Consider the following 1,893-nt stretch of genomic DNA (forward strand, 5'->3'; position numbering starts at 1 on the left):
TAAAAAAGTGCCTCTATTAGACATTTTATTATTAAATATTATTTAATTTTTTATAATTGCGTATTGTATAATTTTATTCAAAAAATTCAAATATATTTTATTAAAAAAATATAAAAAATAAAAAATTAAACATATATATATTCAAATTAAATAGGGAATTATAGCCTTTCTATTTCTAGGAAATTCTTTACAGAATTCTTTTTTATATCTTCTATGTTTTTATAAAGCCCATTAAAACATTTAAATAAAACTTACAAAAGTAAAGAAATAGGCTATAAAATAAAAGAGAAAAAAAATATAAAATATATATAAATATTTATATATAAAAAAAAATATTATATACATATATATTGAAATATTTATTTTTAATTTTATATATATATATAAATATATATATATATTTATATATTTATATATATACATATTTATTTTATAAAATATTACATGAATAACACCTACTAAAAGCTGAAAAAAATATCCAACTACATGTTTCCCATAAATAATTTGCGCACGAAACTTAATTAAATCCCCATCCCTTTGGAATTTTTCTTCGTTAATTCATACTTAATATATCTTCATCTTTTTTTGTTTCAACATTTTTTCTTATTTAAGACAAATGTATATGACACATCATATTCATAAACTCCGATGCTACCCATCCTAAAACAAGTAATCCTTTAGTTAATTCATTATATTAAGTTTCTTTATAATAAAAGAAATATTCTACTCCAATAAATGTTCCAAAAAAGAGCCTTTTTAAATATATATATATATATATATATATATATATAGTTTTTTTTTATTAAAAAAAAAATACCAATAATGAACAAAGTTTTTCCAACAAGAAGATAAAGGCATTGATTCTCTACTAAAAACATGAACAAATTAAGTTTCTAAAACTCTTTTGATATAATGAATAGCTCCCATTCCTAAGCCGATTCTTTTTTTTTGAAAAAAAAAAAAAAAAAATATATATATATAAATTTTTTAACATGTTTTTTGTTTACTTTTAATTAAATGTCATTTAATGTTTTTTCTAACCTAAATAATAAAATAATAAGTAAATTAATAACGGACCTATATATTCGGCAAAGAAAACCTAATTTAATATAATATTGTTTAATATTGTAAAAAATAAAAAATATTATTAATTATACTGTAGACCATCTTAATTAATATCCTAAATCTTTTACAACTATTTCAATATTATTTTAAAATAAAGGATAAGTTCTTAATATTTTATTATTATCGTTCAAAACTATTCTATTTTCGCTTAATTATAAAAATGAAAACTAAATTAATTTAAAAAAATAATTTTATAAATACCCTTCACCAATAGTTAACCATTGTCTTAATGGTATAATTTTAGCTTTTTTATATTATATAATTAAATAATAAAAAACCAAAAAAATTAATACTAAGTTATTGTATTTATTTTTTAATTATTAAACGTTTTAAGTTTAAATATTAACTTCGACTTCGCCAATTTTCATCCCTTTACGATTTTTCACTATAACTCTAATATTATCAGACATTTTGAAAATAATTTTATTTTAATAAATATCTATTTTAAAAATAATAATATATAATATGCACTATTAATATATATAATATAATTAATTTATAAATTCATATTTTTAATGCAAAAAAAATTTTTTTGCTTTATTTTTTGTTTCTTAAAATAATATTATAGATTTTAATTATTATATAAATTATATTTAATTTCTAAAAATATGAAATATAATTAATTTTTTTCTAAAAATTTTCAAGAAAATTTTATTATATTTTTTTATAAATTTTTATATTTCATTATTATTAAAATATTCAATTTATATTATTTTTGTTAAAATAAAATAAAGAGAAAGAGTTTTTTTTTTTTTTTTTTTTTTTCAA

The 1,893-nt window shown here is 15.5% G+C and overlaps 1 protein-coding gene across 1 annotated transcript, besides 2 other annotated features; it reads right to left on the reverse strand. All coding sequences in view use genetic code 6, as the record gives it.

The window, feature by feature from the left end:
- Positions 1-212: 212 nt before the first annotated feature.
- Positions 213-1,248, reverse strand: IMG5_176950 (hypothetical protein; the record flags this gene model as incomplete). The annotated part of the gene is made up of 5 exons (XM_004027671.1): positions 213-272; positions 445-752; positions 818-940; positions 1,008-1,099; positions 1,158-1,248. Coding segments are annotated over 5 exons (673 nt in total), but the record flags the coding sequence as incomplete, so codon positions are not given.
- Positions 373-425: a microsatellite.
- Positions 761-791: a microsatellite.
- Positions 1,249-1,893: the final 645 nt, after the last annotated feature.

The sequence above is a fragment of the Ichthyophthirius multifiliis genome (assembly GCF_000220395.1).
Source record: "Ichthyophthirius multifiliis unplaced genomic scaffold scaff_1120509251292, whole genome shotgun sequence".
Classification (NCBI taxonomy): Eukaryota; Ciliophora; class Oligohymenophorea; order Hymenostomatida; genus Ichthyophthirius; species Ichthyophthirius multifiliis.